Source organism: Cardiocondyla obscurior, linkage group LG02 (assembly GCF_019399895.1).
Source record: "Cardiocondyla obscurior isolate alpha-2009 linkage group LG02, Cobs3.1, whole genome shotgun sequence".
Lineage (NCBI taxonomy): Eukaryota > Metazoa > Arthropoda > Insecta > Hymenoptera > Formicidae > Cardiocondyla > Cardiocondyla obscurior.
In genome coordinates, this window is record NC_091865.1 from 713,736 (window position 1) to 731,316 (window position 17,581).

General features: G+C 41.6%; 1 protein-coding gene and 1 long non-coding RNA gene across 6 annotated transcripts in view; one reads left to right on the plus strand and one right to left on the minus strand.

Moving 5' to 3' along the window:
* Positions 1–2,123, minus strand: part of LOC139113390 (uncharacterized) — a 108,191-nt gene extending 106,068 nt beyond the window's left edge. For 2 of the 4 annotated variants that reach the window (XR_011547679.1, XR_011547677.1), the window contains exon 1: positions 719–2,123. This is a non-coding gene — a long non-coding RNA (uncharacterized lncRNA). The remainder of the gene's footprint in view (positions 1–718) is intronic. The other 2 variants (XR_011547680.1, XR_011547678.1) reach the window with 2 other exon arrangements.
* LOC139113346 (uncharacterized) overlaps positions 1–16,270 on the plus strand; it is a 131,664-nt gene extending 115,394 nt beyond the window's left edge. Inside the window, exons 3-7 of one of the 2 annotated variants that reach the window (XM_070674452.1) lie at positions 5,950–6,427; positions 9,981–10,247; positions 10,481–10,631; positions 10,758–10,965; positions 11,045–16,270. In XM_070674452.1, the coding sequence (XP_070530553.1) occupies positions 5,950–6,427; positions 9,981–10,247; positions 10,481–10,631; positions 10,758–10,965; positions 11,045–13,288 (3,348 nt within the window). In that variant the 3' untranslated portion in view covers positions 13,289–16,270. The remainder of the gene's footprint in view (positions 1–5,949; positions 6,428–9,980; positions 10,248–10,480; positions 10,632–10,757; positions 10,966–11,044) is intronic. The other variant, XM_070674453.1, reaches the window with a different exon arrangement.
* Positions 16,271–17,581: the final 1,311 nt, after the last annotated feature.

Consider the following 17,581-nt stretch of genomic DNA (forward strand, 5'->3'; position numbering starts at 1 on the left):
CCGTGTTAGAACAATCGTGGCGATACTATACATACTTCCCACCCGAGTTCTCCTGTTTCTCGCACGAAACACGGAAGTTAAAATGATACGCGCTGGATAACGAAATCTTGCGCGTAATTCTTTAACGTAGGAGAAGTGGAAAAATTTCACGAGAGAATTGTCAATCCGCGAAACCTACTTGTCGAGATTCCCTCTATCTATTTCTATTATTTTTTTTATTTTTTATACATATGTACGCGACGTCGCGGGAAAGTTTCGCACGACGAATGCTACTTTTAACCAAACTTCAAACCGATACATTTGTTTCGCATGTGCCGTTTTATCGTTGACAATGTTGTTTTTCTGTTAAATCCGCGACTTTGCGAACTTCAAAATTGAATTACACCGTGCTCGTGGCGAAAACTCGCCGGCCGCCGCAGCCACAAGTGCGAACAAAAACAATCGATCAGCGAAATCGTGCTCGGCAAGTCAAATAACCGTCTCGTAAAATTCGGAACCTAAACTAATCCTCAACACTTGGGTACTCGTGGGGAAATTACCTCTGATAAATCAATTAAAAGTCAAGAAAATTTGTTTTCGAAGTTAATTGGAATAATGAGCTACTTTTGAAAGCATAAAATTTCCTATCGCACTCGCATGTTTGTGACATTTCATATGCCACTTCGAGAAGATGCAGATACATCGTTGTTATAAATAAAAAATTATTCTGTGCACTTACCTATTTTTCGATGCGCAGCGGCGGAGTTATTATTCAGCTACGATGATTCTGCAACATAAAATATAAAATATACATTGTAGAGTCTTTCAGATTTTCTATCGTTTAAACAAAAAATTTCCACGAGCTCTTAATTAATTTTTTGATTAAAAAAAGTATCAAAAATTATTTTATTGAAATTAAATCTCATACATTAAATTTTTTTTTCAAGAAAAAAAATTATTTCTTTACTGATTTTTTTAATTTATTATATGCCACTAATTATTATTATGAAAATGACAGAGCGATCGTTATTTTTATGTAATTTAAAATACTAACCGAATTGTTGCTCCGCCGAAGCAGGATGCCCGTCCCGGGCCTGCTCCTCCTCTCAGATGGGACGTGTCGAGTCCTCCTTCCGCGCACTGGAAACTCGCGAAAGCCGCGACCGTGATTTTAAAATCGCGTGAAATTATTACTGAAGTTACCACTGAAATTAACACTGAAATTATACGCGCGACTCAATGCGGCACTCCCGTTTATAAAAAATCAAATAGCAAATAATCGCGCGATTACTACAACGAAATTGGCAACGTACTCGATACGATAGCGGCGACGAAAGTGCGTTTCCATCTGAAACAGAAAAAGAAACACCAAAGTTATTTCGTGGCCGTGAATTCGCTGGTTATTATATATTATTTTTCGGTACGCTTGGAGTTCGAACGGTCAGATTGCGAGTAGGAAAATTACCGCAAGCCCGGCCGCCCGAGTAGCTCGAGTCTGTTTATAAACATTCTTACGCGAGCATACGAACAAGTTCATTGAAGCGTAAAGGAATGTATATCAGATATATTATTTCGGATATCGTCCGTAAAAATTATACCGAATATTCCCTCATCAATTTATACCTGGGGAAATACGTCGCGGTTTTTTAATTGACGAAATTAATCATTTATCGATAGAATGACTTAAAGAAAAAAAAAAAGAAAAATTGTAAGCGCGCTTCTGATTACTTTATCAATTTAATATATCGAAATAAAATTATTTATTGGCGGAAGGACAAAGGTAGGGATAAAATAAAGTTAACTTTACCCAGAGGTTGTCCGTCGATGTCTCTCCGTGGCTTCCTCCTCCTCCCCTCCTTTCCGAAGTTGATGCGTTGAAACGTGACTTCCTTCTGCGTATGGGATGCTCGCGACATACCCGGATAAATTAATATCGCGCGTCACTACTTTACGACACTCCCGGAAAAAAAACCGACGAACCGTTTGCGGTTCGTATATTAAATATCGACGACGAGACCACGTCCGAACGCGAACTTTTTCCCCGGAGCCTTTGTCGAAACGAATAATCAGTCTTTCTTAAGTAACGTGGTGTACTAATTGTATCGTAAAGGTGCATTTGCTTCGTGCGTATTTTACACGTAAAGAAAATTCGCAATCTGCGTAGTCGTTCTTGAAGCTCAAGGTGCCATCTTGCGTCCGAGTACGTCGAAAGTCATACGATCGTCGAGGATTAGTACGGAGCCCGGCCGCGAATTCGGTCTGTTACGTGGTCGACCGTGCAGGTTAATCAACATCGATGCGCGAAAAGATGGCGTCACTGCCCGCGCGCGATCAGGTACGCCAACCGCGCCGCTAGCCCTCTACTCGCTCGTTGCCGAAAACTTTCTATTCGAATACGTCCACCGCGATAATGTTTTTCAGCATATCACTCACTTACGAGGAGGAAAACCGATCTTAGATGCTCTCCGCACGTAGAGCGTAGGTACGAGATGTTGTTTTGCACGAGGGTCACATCGTCCTCCATGAAATATGCGTAGAGAGTCGAGTCGGACGGAGCTCGGTCTTTCGTACGTCCTACCGGGTCGGTCTCTCGAGGGGAAAAGAAGGGGAGACGGTCATGCAGTCGTACGTAACTTATTGCGCCGCTGCCCTCTACTCGCTCGTTACCGAAAACTGTCCATTCGAATACGTCCGTCGCGATAATGTTTATGAGAATATCACTCACTTACGAGGAACAAGACCGATCTTAGATACTCTCCGCATGCAGAGCGTAGATAGGCGATGCTGATTTGCATCAGGGTTGCATTGTCCTTCGCGAAATATGCGTAAAAAGTCGAGTCGGACGGAGCGCGTGTTCCATACGTCCTTCCGGGTCGGTGGCTCGAGGGGGAAAGAAGGAGAGACGGCCGTGCGGCCCACTGTACACCGGCGCGCATGCTCAGTTCGCACCTGCATATATTCTAGAACGTCCAACTACTTTATTATATTTTTCAGCAATGAAATTTAAAGCGTTACAAGAAAAATTATACGCTGGGGTACATGAATCAAGTTTTAATATTAAAATTAAATATATTACGAATCTGAGACGGATAGATATGTCCCGATATTCGATGAATTACACCGTCATTTATCTATTCGATTATCTCTCTTTTTTCGTCTTTCCTTGCATGACTCGTTGTTAAAAAAAAATGAGAGAAAGAGAGAGAGCTATTAATCTTGATATTTCCACGGCATAGTTTCGCCAAACGGTGCCAGGCTTTTTTCGTAGAGGTATCTCGATGGAAGGTTAATCACGGCCTCCGAGATCGCGATCTTCTCCTCCGTAGAATTAACCTAACCTCTTGCATTCGGAATTGCTTTGTAGAGTACGGCCTACTGCAAGTTGTTTAGCAAGATACATTGTACTTCGCTAAGTAATCTTGAGATTATGGATTCGTGTGCTTAAACGGTCGTAAAATTACTGTTTTACGGAGCATTCGCAGGGTAACGTTCAGTACCAAAGTAAAATACGTAATCAACATGAATGCACTAAAATGTTTTTTAAAGCGATCTCGAAAACTTTATACATTTTTATATTATACGTACGTGTATTGCAATAAAAGCTTAAGAATGAAAAATATGAAAAAAGTATATAGAGTTTCGTGTTTTATATTCTCAGTTATGCTTTATATAAAAAAGAAAAAAAAAAAAGAAGGAAAATGGGTTTTGTAAAGTTATTTTAGTAGAATAAAGTTTAGTCATTGTCGTAAAAAAAAAGGAGAATTTCTAAGGCATCTGTTTCTCAAGTGAAAATTATGCTCCGCAGCTGTGCTCGCACAAGGAATTAACCGTGAAGTAACGAAATATGATGCGAGCGTGATTCAATTATTAGATCGGACAGCGATTATTCTAATGCCCGTCGATGGCTCTCGACGACGAGAGCCTCTTGTGAATCGATTGAAAATTACAGCTCGGGAATTGGATCGGGCCCATCGTTGGCGTCGCTCGCGAGCCGAAAGGGGGACGATAGGGAAGTAGACGAGAAACACACGTCGAGGAGAAGCACAGCGAGGAGAGCGAATAAATGGGAACGACGGGATGAGGCGCGTGGGTGGGATGGGGCGGAGGGTAACGCGGGAGTCGAAGAGGAACGTCGAGAGGAAGGACGAGATCCGACGAAGACGGAAAACGAGAAAGGGATCGAGGGAAAAGAGGACGAAAGGGTGGACGTTGCGCGCGCGCTAAAGAGAGAGATCGACGACGACGACGACCGGTAGAAAGGTTACAGTAGAAGGGAAACTACTATTGGAAGAACTCTCTAACGGGGGTGAGAAGAAGGGCGAAGGGGCGAAGCGAAGGGGGTGGCAGGGTCGGAGGGAATATGGACGAATACACAGAGCTAAAAGATGAAAGTATAACCGAAGCAACACACAGCGGCTCCCAAGCCAAATAGAACATTATGTCACGTATAAATAAAGTCGTTTCCGAACTTCGGCCCGATAGATATTGCAACGCCAATAAATTATCTTCCGTTAGCCGCCGTATAAAATCGCCCCGGCGTATACGAGGTAAATCACGCTCCGCTTGGCGTGTTGCACAATTACCGAAAGAGTGTGTGTCTTTCTTATGGCGCGCGGATTTTCACTCGTGCGGAAAATTTATTGGATTATATAGAGTCAGTGGCCATAGAAGCCACGTTCGGAAACGCGAGAAAAATTATTTTTGTTCCCGTCGAAGGTAAAAGCTTCGAAACAAACGATACATTTATGTAATAACGTGTTATCTTTCTTTCCCTCTCTCTCTTTGCTGAAAATAGATATTTAAAATATCAAACGCATAATTATTTATTTAAATTGTTAACCGTATTGAAAATAGATACTTCGTGCGCGTATAATTATATGTATGCAATTTCAGCTTGACAGAAATAAACACATCGGAGATAACGCGTTAATAATCGATGATACGAATACGCGGTGTGCGCAGCTGTGTCGAAGTCATTCGATTACACATGGTATCGTTAAGGTTTTGCGTAAGCGTCTCAAGTCTGCTCGAATGGGCGATAATAATTTATGCGTCTAATGCGGAAAGAGCAGGGGCACACGGGGCCAAGTAATAAGTCAAACTTGGCGAAAATGACGTCGCTCTGCAAGCACCGGCGAACAATTAAATTATCGTGGAGGCGGAGCAGATAACGATGCACTCGAGAGATGTAGCATGAACCATGGTTTATATCGCGTGGATTACGTACATATCTATCGTATAATGTTAGATAGAGAAAGGAAAGACTATTACATACTCGTCTTTCTCCTCGTTCTCTCTCTCTCTTTCCCCTCCCTCCCGCAAAAGCTGCATCTCTCCGTGAAAGCTTTCGCAAGTTCTTGGTGCTCCCATGTAGAGTCGCTAGCTCTCGATTGCAAATTGGTATAAATACGACGAAAGCTATGTAGGTAAATGAGAGTTCTACCAGATAAACTTCTTGCCAAATCACCGGTTTTTTTTTCTTTTTTTTTGTTTTTTTTTTTACGTAATCTTTACCTCGCGTGACATTTCTCGACGACAATTTATTTGCGCGTTTATTACGGAGAATAAAAGTCTTATTTATCTCATAAAATAAAAGTCTCATTAATGACACATTAATCATTGTATATTAGTGTACTTACGTTATATCAAACCTATGAATTATAGAAATGGAGCTCCGTGGTAAAGCGACATTTTGCCGTAACAACTGAAGTAAATAATTGAACTTTGTATGCAATATAAATGTGATTGCGTAATTTGCTTTCTACTTTAGTTATCGTTAATAAATTACCAGAAAGATAATGGGCGTCCGCGGGTACTTCGGCGTTTCTTACACGGACGTGTCGGATAAACTGTTAATAAATTACTGACAATTTAATACCGCCGCAGATAACGTTCTTTTTTTTTTTTTTTAACGCCTGTTCGACGCCTAATTTGCACAATTCGCATAATGATAAACGCTCTTCTTTCCAGGACGAGGTGCTGACGATTTCGGAAAAGGTAGTCGTTCGCGTGCACGACCTAGTCACATGGCTCTCGCCTACGTTGGAATGGTCGTGGGGCCGGGAGGTGTCCCACCCGACGACCCCGACGTCGTCCCCGGAGACCAGTCCGCTCAGATACGAGATGCCGCAGCCGCAGGTGCTGACGGACCCGGGGATCGACTTCTCGGACGTCGAGAAGCAGCAAAAGGAGTACGAAAGCAGCGTGAACTCGACGAAAAAGCCGGAGAGCTTCCAAACGAAGGTGGTGGTGCTCTCGTATCCAAGGTACTGCCGGTATCGGGCGCTTCTACGTCGGCTCGAGGGTGCCGAGCCTTCCTGGCTGTGCTCGTCCGTCGCGGCCGCGTTAGGGGGCTTCACCGCGATCCCGGGTACCAGGGTGCTCTTCTGCAGGGACACGTTCGATTATCCGGACCTCGAGACTCACGAGCTCCTGTGTAACCACTTGGGTACGTACGATCCGTCCGGCAACTTAATTAAATTTAATTGACATGTTCTTGCGAGATAATTTCGTTTCAGTCTTTGCCGCTTTGCGCGACAGCGAAATGTGTCGTAATCCGTTGATTTCTCTTTAGTTAGAAAAGAACACGTACGAAAGTAGAAACTTTTATTGATTCTGTACTTGTTCGGGGGAGAATAAAAAAAAATTATTGCGATAGTGTTCCCATATGTGTGTACACGTCGAGCTGAAATGTTGCGGTGGTGTGTACTCGAGTTATAAAATATTTGTAACATATGACTTTAGAGCATGTTTGCTTACGACGATACATGCATGTGCGTGTATGTGGCAATTATACATTGTACATTATCTATTGTTCTAAAACATTCATTTTTATTTATTTTTGAAAAGAAATGGCAATATAAAAAAAAAAAAAATATATGTAAAATAAAATTATTGATACGCTTATATAAGTATGTCGCAATTATATTCTAATCGCAGTCATTTATTATCAATGTCTAATATTCTAATCAGCACGCAGCACGCATATAATTATATACTCAGTCGGACGTATAATTTTTTAATAATCTAGCGATATCCTTCTCTCGCAATCGTGAATTAATGAAATTAATATTCCGTTGAATAATCGAGTAGATAAATAGTAAATAATTAGTGATCGATATCTTTGCGCGCATAGAAATTTCGTTCCTCGGAAACTACGGCGGTCGCTAGCGTACGCATGCAAGCAACGAACTAAGCTATCCTGTAACTATCTCGCGCTCGCTTAACTTGAATGAAGGAGCACAAGTGAGACAGTTACGACGCACCTCTAATGGAACCACGTCTCGTAATGCTTTCTCTCTCGATCGCACGTGCGCTGAAGAATTTAAGCATCTTTCCTACGCTTCTAGAGACACGTATGCGCTTCGTGCGTTTACATTTCGCACGCATACAAGTATTCGCGTGCATATACTAGTCCATTAGCCGCTGTCGTCATCGGGAGAACTCCTGCCGGCAGTGAGACAATGGTGAACAGACCCTTCTTTCTTTCATTCATTCTTTCTTTCTTTGTTTCATTCTTTCTTTCTTTTTTTCTTTTTTTTTTTTGGCAACGATACATTCGAGGCTATATAAAAATCTTTACACATTGATTTTACGCGCTCATTTATACACGCCGAGAAGAATTCAAATGTGTATTAGAACATAAATTTTTCTTTTTACATGGTCATTCTTCGCCGTCGCCGGATGGAATGCGGAGATAATACGGAGATAACAATCGAAACATAACAGCGCGCATGGTTAACGATACATGCGAGTTTCCGACTGGGTCGCGCGACGGCGAAAAAAAAAAAAAAAGAAAAGAGAGAGCAAAAAAAAAAACTGCGGCACGTTGTTTACATTGAACGACTGGCTCGCTCGATCGGCGAACGATCCCGAAGAACGTAAATAGAGACGCAGATAAGGTTCGAACAGGATCTAAGACTTAGGGTCCTACACGGTAACAGAAGTGCACTCGTTGTTTCCTCGACGCATCGGCCGCGCATAAATCGAACGGGGAGTCGAAAGCGGCGTGTGCACGCATGTACCTCGCGCGACTCGTGACACGGGCTCGCGTGCACTCGCCCGACGTACGCGTGCTCGGATCAACTGGTCCGAAAAATCGTGCTGCCTGTTATATTCCCCCGCCACGTGACGCGTTTGACACGTGCGTGTAGAAAATCCCAATCGCCGTCCGCCGTCGGCTAGGGTGTCCGCCTCCCGTCCGATTTCGAGCTAGTCGCGATCAAATTGCGGTTCTCGTCGCGACCCAAGTGCGGGGCGTTTTTTAGTATTTTTTTTTTTCTTTCCTCTTTTTTTCCTGTTCGCGCGATCTGGTTCATCGCCGCCGTTTTATCGCGATATACGCGGCGTCGCCCGTCGCGATTCGGCGTGCCGCGGCGTAGGGAACGTATCGTGCGTAAGTGTGCATGTGCGCGTGAGCAACGGCCGGGCAGTAGTGCAAATTGTACAGTCCAACGGACTCGCGCCGACACGATTCGAGGCCCTCGGCGTGGAAAATATCATCGCGGGCCGATTAGCAGTCGGCCACGGCGACTGGAAGAGGCTCGGACGAATTCCGGCGAATCTCGCTGCAACGCGCGACCACCGGTCTCCGCGACTCTCGTTTGTTTTCGTACATCGCGACGCTCGTCTCGTTCCCGTTTTCGTTGCCCGGTTAAGTGTGTGTGGGAAAAGCTGTCGCCGTCGCTTGACGAGCGTTACAATCACCGCGTGGCTGTCACGAAGCTCGTTGCGAGCGCCCGACGGAAGGGTCTCACCACGGAAGCCATGGCGATTTTGATGAGAATTCGGAATAATAAAGTGATTTATCTAAACGCACCTGGTAAGACGACGAGATGTTAATTGTTAATCGTGAGGGAATCGTCATCTGGATTCTGTATTCCCGCGGATCGAATCTGTAAATGTGAACGTGTTGCCGGCATACCACGCGCGCTTCTGTAAACACACATACACACGCAACTTTAGCAACAAATTGAATTGAAATAGTGAATGATTAATAGACTTATAAGACGCGAGACGTCGCCGTCTAGTCTTGTTAAACATTTATCGTGCATGTTACACCTTTTTTCTTTTTTTTCTTTTTGCTATGCACCGGTTAGCGGTAGACTGTTGTGGCTAATAATCGATAAATGCTTAATGTTTTAGCTCACAATTACTGTTTAATTTGCAATGTCCGCAATGTATGCAATTACTACGTAATTTTGAATTATTCGACATAAATATACATAGGCGTTAATAATGATTATAATTTCGATCATGTTCTCATAAATATTTCTTGCGGATAATTACTATTGCGCCTGTATTATTAATTGCAATTCAGCTATGCCGAATTTCATAATTTATTGAAGCCGATTACTTTATTTAAAAAAATATCAAGTTAATAAAGAATAGTTGATTAATATTTTTAGATTACTTATATTTTATGTAGCTTTTCTATGAACTCTTTCGGGTTGAATCATGACATTGATAATCATGTTTTGCATTAAAATATATGAATACTTTGCCGACCTTATAATCTACGACGAGGTATTCAACAGGTCACGTTTGCTTATCATGTTCTTTCTGACATGCTTATGTTTGTAATAGACATTTTACTTTGAAATGATTTTATAATTATGTTTTCTGTCGCATGTATCTACGCGTTGTATAACATAATATTACGTAAGTAATTGTATCTTCTAAAACGTACGGCAAAAATTAATTTACCGCTTTAGTTTTTTATCATGACACATGTGTGTGACGTACAAAATAAAAACTTCATTAATTAATTACAAATATTTTACTTCTAAGTCTCTGAATGATTTAAGTTATTTAATTTATCATAAAAAAAAAAAAATCTAAAACTGAAGAAAATATTTTTACGAATATGTGACTTATTTATATTCTTTTCTCCTTCAATCGTATTATTAAAAGTTCGTATTTTAAAATCAAAATTATATATTTAATACCTAAATATGGATTAAATCTAACGTGACGATTAATCAATGTTTGTGAATTTTCAGCACCAAAATTAAAAGGCAGGCCGCGAAGAAAACGCAAAAAGCGTAGTGCATCGCCGGGCGAATCCTCGAACGAGAGCGAGGCTTCTGTAGCGTCGACGTCAAAAAGTACGATCAGCACTACTCTGGGAAAGCCATCTTCGTCGGCAGTACGACGGAGCGAGAGGAACACTAGCGCGGAAGAAAAGAAGTTTATCACCGACGTGCAGAATTTTATGAACTCTCGGGGTACGCCGGTCGGAAAGATGCCACTGCTGGGCTGCAAGCAGAGTCAGTATCTTGTTATTTTTCGGATTTCCTATCCGATGACCGGTCTTGCCACCGAAAGGGCAAATTGATTTTTCACATTCCTATTCGAGCTTCTATCCACGCAATTCTGGCGACGATTCAGTTCGCTAGACTGCAGTGGCTAACACACAGCAGGGTTTCCTTCTTGTAAAACTAAATTCATAATTACCACCGCGTTTACGATTATAACAGTCTCTCTATTTTTCTCTCCGCAGTCGATCTGTTCCTGTTCTATACGAAAGTGCAAATGCTTGGTGGTTACGACTCGGTTAGTACTGGCCGTCTGTGGAAAACCATTTACGACGACATGGGGAACAACACGAATTCTACCAGCGCTGCGACTATTACACGTAGACACTATGAAAGGTGAAGTATTTTGAACTGGTGTCGCTTAAGAGCGTAAACACCTCTGTACTATTTTTCTTATAGAGATTTGTCTTAAATTTATTATTATTCAATTTTCATGTAAATTATAATAAGAGTTTGTTGTAGGTTATTATTACCTTATGAAAGGTATCAGCGAGGCGACGAAACAAAAATGAGACTGAATCACGGACGACGTACCAAGAGTATGTCTGAGAATTCAGATATTAAGGAGGAACTAAGTGATCTGTACATGTCGGAAACACCTCCACCTGTAGATGCAATTTCTACGATTACAACGTCGCCTCTGCAATCAATAATGTCAGCAACAACAACGGTAAATAGCATTTAATTAACATAAAACTATTCGTATTTGACAGCTCAAGTTATTTATTCCGTATTTTTTTTATTTGCAGACTTTACTCTCTAGTGAGAAACCTAAAACCGAAATTGGCAAGACATCTTCGTTACGTAGCGTGCGAGTGAAGCCAGAACGCTTAAAGTCTTTAAATACAATAATCGCCAATAACGCGACACCTTCCAGCCAGCAAGCTAGCCAACTGCCAAGTCCACCGCCATCCTCCAATACGTCTATCTCAACGCCCAACAGCACACCCTCCACAACACCTACGAATGGTACCAATAACAATCAGAGCGTCTTGGAGAGACAACTCAACAGTCCTTTGATATCCCAACAAGTTCCACCATCGTGTTCGCCAGGCTTGCCCGTGACAAGTGTAGCGACAAACGCGTCGGCGGTTGTCACTTTAACGCCGCCGCCTGAGAAGGATATGAAGGAGATTAAATTAGATCCCAAGCAAACAACTATACTGGCGCAGGGTAAAGAGAACATACCGCTGTTCGGTGGCGAAAAGTTTGCAGAAAAGACGATAGTACCGCCAGTTTCTAGATCACCCGAAGTGATCGATCTCGAAAACGAGAGCGATACGAGTCGAGACAAGATAATCATTCCTAGTTTTAAAAAGCGCAAGCTCGAAATTTTACGCGAGGGTGGTCTCGAAGTCACCGCCGTCGAGCTGGATGCACGACCGAGCGTGATTCAGACTAACGTTGCTATGTCGCCGCAACAGCAGCAGCAACCTCCGCCAGCTACAATGAAATCTACTGAGGAGAAACAACCATCGATGTCGCCGTATCCACTTCCAGTCACGCCCAATTCCATTCCCAAGTTAATATCCGTTACCGTGACTCCTGATATAGGGCACATGTTACCGTCGCCACACGATCATCAAAATCATCAGCCACGAATACCGTCAGTTAAACAGTTACCGGCTCATCATAATAATAATAACATTAGTATGATTAATAACAATAATGTGACGAACAGTCGGGTGATAAATCTCGGTAGTTCGAATAATGCTGCGTTGTTGCAGTTATACGCGAACGCGAACGTTGTACCGTCGACGATTTCGTCTGCGCAGCAATCTAACCATCGTTTCATTCCGCCAAATATTCCAAATGGCAGATTACCGCCAAAAGTGACACAGTCGAGATCGATATTTGTGCACAACGAAAGGACAGTTTACGGAAATCCGAAGGATATTCTTATCTCTCCACCGAAATATCGCTTGCCGCATCCGCATCAACAGCGCCCGCAACATCCGCAAATGAGTTCTAACAACGACATCGGACAGGCAGGTGTTCTCGATTTGACGCAAAAATCGAGCGAGAAACCGACGTTCCCTAGGCCCAGTCTAGAAATAGTTCGAGTACCTGTAGTACAGAGGCCTAATCCGTTAAATCTGGACGTGCGAAATTTATCCACTAAAGATAAACTGTCGGATAGACCTGCTTTCGAGTGCCCAAAGCTAGTACCCTTATCTGCCTATCAAAATGTAATTGATAGTCGAACTATTGCGTCGAACAACCTCGAAATTACGTTAGTGAATCCCAAGCATAAAAATAATCATCACCTTATGCCGCCTCACGTCCAAATACCAAGTCCACCTAAAAGCAGTGCGATAGGAACGATAAATAGTGCGCAAAGAAGACAGCAACATCCGCCGCAACAAATGAACGGAAAATATACAGTGAGAAGCGAACCAGTTTCGCCGTACACGCCGAGAAAGCCAAGCCATCCTATCATACCGAATGTACCGAATTTGAATCATTTGAATCACAGTGGAAATTCATTTCCTAGGATGCAGGTAACGACGTTACAGCAACAGCAGCAACAAATGACTATTGATAGGAGGAAAGCGGAGGCCGGCAGAGATTATCAACACCGTAGGATCAGCGAAAGCGAGAAGTCATCTTTAACGATGCAGCAGCAGCAGCAGCATCAGGAATCCAGGCATAGTGAAGCAGGACGACGGCACAGTTTACCCAGTATACCATCGGGTTTCGTGCCGACGGTGCCGCAAGCAAATTCTACCGGCTACCCGATGGCGCAATTGCCAAATGCATCCGGCAAGTTCCTACCACCAATTCTGGACCCTATGTACTACCCGGCGTTCTATAATGGTTTGTTTCCACCGCCGATTCCGCCCGTTGCAGCTTCTGCCGCCGCGTCATCCTTTTTACCACCGGAATTTAGCGCATATTACAAAGAATTACTCGCTTCCTCGCAACCAAGACTGACGGGGATGATGGGGCACCCGCCGCCACATCAACAGCCGGCCGCTCCAACGTCTAAGTAGACAATGGGATCTCAACATGTAGGGTTTCCGGCATAGCGAAATATATAGCTTTGATTACTAAAGAAACAAGGATCCGTCGAACTTTTTCGCTGTCGAGAAATACATCAGCGAGTGAAGCGATATAACAAAAGTAATGCTATTTGTTCAAGTTATCTATGTTATTTTTATTCGATTAGAACAACAAGACGAAATTATTCATACTGTTTATGATAATCCAATAGAGTTTCGCGTAACGATAGAATAAAATATTGATTAGTTTAACCCAGATTTCAAATATATATCTTTAAAGTTATATCTAATTAATCGTAATTATTTCTCATAATTGGAGAAATATTACAGAAATTATTTACGTTTGTTTAATGAAAAATACAATCCGTTTTGCTTGCATAAATTCTGTTGCTTAAAATCTGAATGTCAGATTAAATATAATATTTAATTATTTAATATGCAAGCTTAAATGTATGCTTTACAAAGTCTTAAATTTGTACACGGGACTCTAAAGGATTATCAATATTCAAGAAAAAGATTCCTGTGATAAAAACTGCGACAAAATGTGTGTGAAAAGCTATTCAAAGAGATAGTCGATGGAATCCACAGAAAATTGTTATTTTTATATGTTTATTTTATATAAATTGTTTACGCGCGTTTTTTCAATTGATATTGCAAAGAGAAGCGAAACGTTCTAGATTTAAAAAAGTCTCCATGTCTGTACCATGGTAAAGCTTTCAAACGTTTTGTTTTCCCGAGTTTCTAGAGAATAATTAGTTTCTTTTTCTCCCATGATCAGATACGTATTTTCGTTATCATTAATTTAAACTCATTTTTTTATTTTCGGTCTTTAATTCGCAAGCACAATTTTGATTTAAATATACTATGTGATAACACTAATTAAAAAAAAGAACAAAAAAAAGTAAAAGAAAAAAGAAACAACAGCAAACATTTGGTCGGCGGATTATCGGAATGTATGTTTACTGTGTGTAACGGGGTAATCTTATGTAGTAATGCTCGCGAAAACCCTATGTATGTATAAGCTAGACAATTTTCATTATAATAAAAAGAAACACTCGTACACAATTACATACACCGCTCTGTAGTCACCTTTAACGATATAAGCGCACGCATGCAATGTTAGCAGCGACAATGTATATAATGTATATAATCACGTAAATCATTAAGCTAGGCAAATCTTACATTATCTTTCAACATTACGTAAGGAAGTTAAGTTTAGTAAGTGTACACAGGCTGTCTTGCTCGTGTGGCCAACGATTGTCGTATCGCTGTTTCCTTACGAGGAACGTAAAAAAAAAAATGATATTTTGCAGAACATTTCCGATGGTCTCTTTTTTCGCTCGGAGGACATTTGTGACGATCTTTCGTTTTCTAACGCCGCGTCAACGCGAAGTAGCACGCATTGTAAACCTTTTCGTTTTATCTTTGTGAAAAAAAAAGCAAGAAAATGCGCAGCCGACCGATTGTTACGAGGTCGCAAACATGATCGAGCATCGCGGGCCACCACAAATACTTTGAAGAATTTAAACAAGAAAAAAAAAGAAAAAAAAAATTTTACCGACGGTATATTCATGTTAAATGTAGACATATTGATAGAATTTGTTCGTTTTAGGATACTCTGATCAAAAAAAAAAAAAAAAAAGATACTAATAAATATGAAAATAACGTTAAAATATTCGTAACCTTAAGACGTACAAGTTCTGGCGAAAAAAAAGAAAATCAGATTTCTATATTGATGTCTTTCAAGAGTATGAATTGTTCACGTTTATTCGGATGGTTCTTTCGTGATGGAGGCGTCCCGGCGCCTACTTGCGAGACCGCGGCTGATTAACAGTAGCCTTCCAGTGGTATTCAACGGGTCGTGAGACAGAAATGATTATCATCGAGGGCGCGAGGGTCAAGCGAAGGCGGAAACGACGCGAAACGCTTACCACTGTTGTTATTTTTCTAAGATCGCGGCTAAGACTTCCGGCGACCCGGGCGCGCCGCGACGGCACGCCCGTCGCGACGCGTCGCTTTTCGACATGGTGCTATGCGATGAAAAATTCTATTGTAAGTCTTTTTCGAAAATTTTAAAAGGGCGTCGTTGGGTACCAGTGGATCTCTAACGCGATCGCCCGAAAGAACTGTACACATACACATAATACACGCATACACACGTATACACACAATTTTAAGATAGATCTTCACGTCCAAGTCTGATAAACGTATACAGAAACGAGAAGTTAAAGGGACTCCACGGGTTCTAGCGTATGTATTAAAAAAAAAAAGGAAAAATAATAATAAAACAAAGGAGATAATCGAGTATGTGGATCCGTTACGACTTATGATTCGGTGTAATATCGTTGGGTTCGTACAGAAAAGCGAGCGCCGATGAAGAGGACAGCGAAGCGGATTCATTGTCGAGTCTCCGCAAAAGGAAAGGCTTTTACGAAAATACGTGCCATAAAAAATTGATTAGATAGCGACTACGAGATTCGAACGACGGCGACGGTCATTTGTACATGCTTTTGACGAGCCCTTTAACAGTTCGAGAGACTAAGGTAGACGCGACTCGAAAGGAGAGAAGAATAAGAATAAAACAATGTGCAAAGAATTCCACGTGGAAGATTTTATATGATTTTTCGTTTATAGTTCTGTTACCGTGATTGTTTTATAAATCTCGAGTCCTTTTCTTTTTTTTTTAAATTTTTTTTTTAGCGCGTATGCGAATGTACGAAATAAACGCGTCGATGAGTGAATGAGAATCATAGAAGAATCTTGAAGAGTGCTTGGAGAAAGAGTCCACGATTGTTTTCGTTTTTTCTGCGAATTTTCTCTTCATTTTGTATACTTCATAGAGCGATTTTTATCATAATCCCCCTCTCCCCCTCGTTTTCCCACTTTAATATAATAGTAATTATTACAATATAAATATTTTTTATTATATGGGCATTTCAGTTCCTAAGTTGGAAATAAAATATCTACTATAAACGAGCTTTTTTTTTATTGCGAATTCAAACACCTAGCGCACTACGTTTCCGATTGCAAGAATCTACTTTCACTCTGGTTCTTTCCTCAAAGAAATAATAATACTGTACTTAATATTTTTTTTTTTCTCTATAATATTTTTCGTCGCGGAGTTTAATTTTATTCTTGCAAACCGGCAAGCTTACGTGTGCATATCATTAACATCGTAGATGCTAATTGCTCACTGTGCGCGAGATAGGCCATCAAGGTCTCGGCGTCGCGTGAAGCGGAGATCGCCAGACGGGGATCGGTAAGAAATTAAGATGCCAGAATGGAGTTTTAGTCATGAGAAAGTATAAGTGCTTCTCCCCATGAGCACTCATCGTAATCGAGAAATTGCTTTCCATTGGTCTGGCGGTCAGTACGCGACGTTATGAACTCGGCAATGCGATTGAAAAACGAAATAAAAGGGACGGCGAAGGGACGGAATGCACGAGTATGTGCCGCGAAATTTAAAATCTCTTTACGGCAGCTATAAACCGATAACCTGTTTAACCAGTCCCGGCGGACATTTTACCTTTGTAAAATCATTTCTATTCCGTTTTTTCTCCCCCCGGTCGTTCGTTTCCTTCTCCCGTTCTAACGACGGCCGGTTTCTTTGTTTTACGTATCGTTATCGGTGCATCCTGAAGTTACATGTCCGTGGACTCGTGTAATTTTATTCTTTTTTATTTTACTTATTTTTTTAACAAATCGCGAGACCGACAAACATTTTTTTTTTATAATTACCGAACGATCTTCGACATGTTCGATTTAGCAATTTGACGCTATTTATTATCACTTTCGTTCATCTAAGTAAGTCATAAATAAAACTTTATCTCCTCTTTACATTTTTAACGTTTAATATTAAAAAAAAAAAAGGCGGTATGCGCAAAATACGTGACATAACTGGCTTCGTCTGAGCATTGCTTTTTATCATAGCTTCGAGTCGTGGCAATTAAAGAACGGGTGAAACGACTCTCTTCCTAAGATGCAGATAAAAACTAGAAAGTATCTCGCGAATGATCTCTCTCCCCCTCCCAGTCCTTTCGACTTGCAATTTGACTTCCGGCTTACTACACAATCAAAGTATACGCGAACGCCCGGTATCTCGGGATGCACGCGGTGATGTCAATCCCCGTGTACGTACAGCCGCTTGCGTGCACGTCGAGCGACGATCCGGGCGATGAGGCGAAATCGTGTTTGCCTCTCCATTCACCCCCGGTGACAATCGGTAAACAACACAGCCGCTGTAGTATTGTCGCGCACCGCCGCATACCAAAACCCGTTCCCTAT